Below are 2,207 nucleotides of genomic sequence, written 5' to 3' on the forward strand. Positions count from 1 at the left end.
TGTACACCTAGATTTAGGAGAAATTTGAATGATAGAGAGGTCAAGCATTTGCCTTCATGCTCCATTCAAAAACTATAACATTGATGGAAACAGCCAATCACAATGATCATTCACTTAGGCAAAGCCACCACACAGTGAGGAGGAAAGCTCAAATTAAAGTCTAATTTATAGCAGAAACATGTATTTGGGATAAACAATAATTTATTTATCTACCTACATTTCCCTACAGTATTACATTCCAAATGTATGGTAAGATAATGAATACCTCATTTTTTGAAGATTTTCACCTACTAGCATTCTCCGAATATCACAATCTCTCTTATATCATTATCCTTAGTATTTTATTGATGTACCTTCTATGTATGCTTGGAAATTTGATTATTATAGTTGTGGTATGGGTGACACCAAGACTACACACTCCTATGTACTTTTTCTTGTGTAACCTCTCTACCTTGGACATGGCCTATGTATCTGCTATTCTGCCAAAGCTCCTCGATTTTCAGATAACTAAGAAAACTAGGATTTCCTTCACAGGCTGTTTCACCCAGCTATTCATGTCCGTGGCATGTATTAACACAGAATTTTTATTGTTGTCCTCTATGGCCTTTGACCGTTATGTGGCCATATGTGTCCCTTTAAAATATGGCATCATAATGAATAAGAAAGCATGTCTTGTACTTTCCCTTGCTCCATGGACAATCGGTGCCTTGAACTCATTGCTCTATGTCTTCTTGATATCTCGCCTATGGTTTTGTGATTCCAAGCATATCACCCACTTCTACTGTGATATGAAAGCCCTTCTAAAAATCTCCTGCAGTGACATCAGACATGTGAACCTTGTGATATTGTCAGAAGGATATACTTTAGGTTTTATAGCTTTTGGCTTGATTTTGATTTCTTATGTTTTTATTATATCAGCTATCCTCAAAATCAAAACATCGGCTAAAAGACTGAAGATCTTCTCCAGTTGTTCATCTCATCTAACAGTTGTTTTGCTTTTTTGTGGTTCTTCTCTAAGTGTCTACATGAATCCTGACTCTAAAAGCTCCACAGACATCGACCTGATGCTCTCTTTGTTGTATGTGGCAGTGGTTCCAGCCATTAATTCTCTAGTCTATAGTTTGAGGAACAAAGAAGTCTTAGATGTTTTAAGATTTGGTAGGGTCATTTTTAGTCATTTCTTAAAAATTAGGAAATTAATTTAGGTCACACATTATAATGCTAAGTATAAAGTATGTAATATAGTATATTGTACATTTATTTATATACTAATAATTATCTTTTTTTCCCATTTTATCTGTTTTAAACCACATGGAAATTATGAGTTCTTATGGCAGAGTGAGTCATATTTAATATAATAGTGTCACTGAAAATAGATCATTGCTTCCAAAGATGACAGCATCACTTACCAGGCGGACGAGACACGCTTCACTATACACAAGTTTACCCGGGACTTACCCTCCCACGAATACTACTTCTATTTTTCCACTCCAAAAGTGAGATTTTGAAAAAGACCAATCCTGGTCGAAACGTTACCTCTTCGTCCGCAAGCTCTTTATGTCACTTATTTCATGCACCTGGTGATGCTTGTACAGAATAATAAAGAAATACTTATTTTGCATTATCATCTACCATTTGAGTGCGGCTGATTCTATTTGATATATTGGACTTTGCGTTCAGCCAGCACCATTTTTCCTCATCGACAGAGTGCACATCATTCTCTCGATATTTCTGGCTGGAGAGACATGGCTTGGCTGCCTTCCAAGATAGAAGGGATGGGGAAATCATATGGGCCCTCCCGACAGGTAGACCAGGGGCAGCCAGGAGGAATGTGGTCTGTCTTTGTTGGAGGGACAATGAAGCTTTCCCACCCAGGAGTAGAGTGGTGGAGCCTCTCCTGAAGATGGGCTTCAGGGCAGTGAACATTTTCGCCCTGATATATCTTTTTGGTACCCTGTTCTTCGACGTCAGCTTCGTTCGACCAGAGGGGCTGGAACTCTGGTCGAATTATGAGCTGGTGAAGGGAGAGCCTGGCTGGCAGGATTTCGCCATACAGGTGGTGTCTCACCAAAATGGGATTTTGACCAGTAATGAGTCACTTTCTGTAGTTGACATCCTTATGTGGCTTTCCCATTACGGGAAAGTTATAAAAGTCCCAAAGAAGAACCGGGACAAGTTTGGCATCTGTTCAGGGGGCTGGACATTCA

At 39.1% G+C, this 2,207-nt stretch overlaps 1 protein-coding gene across 1 annotated transcript; it reads left to right on the forward strand.

Annotated features, from left to right (window-relative positions):
* Window positions 1-257: 257 nt before the first annotated feature.
* On the forward strand, window positions 258-1,205 carry LOC141060823 (olfactory receptor 2G3-like). Its single transcript, XM_073557202.1, has one exon. The coding sequence runs from the start codon at window positions 258-260 to the stop codon at window positions 1,203-1,205; it is 948 nt and encodes a 315-aa protein (XP_073413303.1).
* The last annotated feature ends 1,002 nt before the right edge of the window (window positions 1,206-2,207 follow it).

This window comes from Dendrobates tinctorius, unplaced genomic scaffold (assembly GCF_039654945.1).
Source record: "Dendrobates tinctorius isolate UK_male_01 unplaced genomic scaffold, ASM3965494v1 ptg000245l, whole genome shotgun sequence".
In the NCBI taxonomy this organism is placed as follows: Eukaryota; Metazoa; Chordata; class Amphibia; order Anura; family Dendrobatidae; genus Dendrobates; species Dendrobates tinctorius.

What these genes read in the sequence shown, in the direction of transcription:
- LOC141060823 (XM_073557202.1), top strand. Translation starts at nt 258, where the DNA reads ATGAATACCTCATTTTTTGAAGATTTTCACCTACTAGCATTCTCCGAA.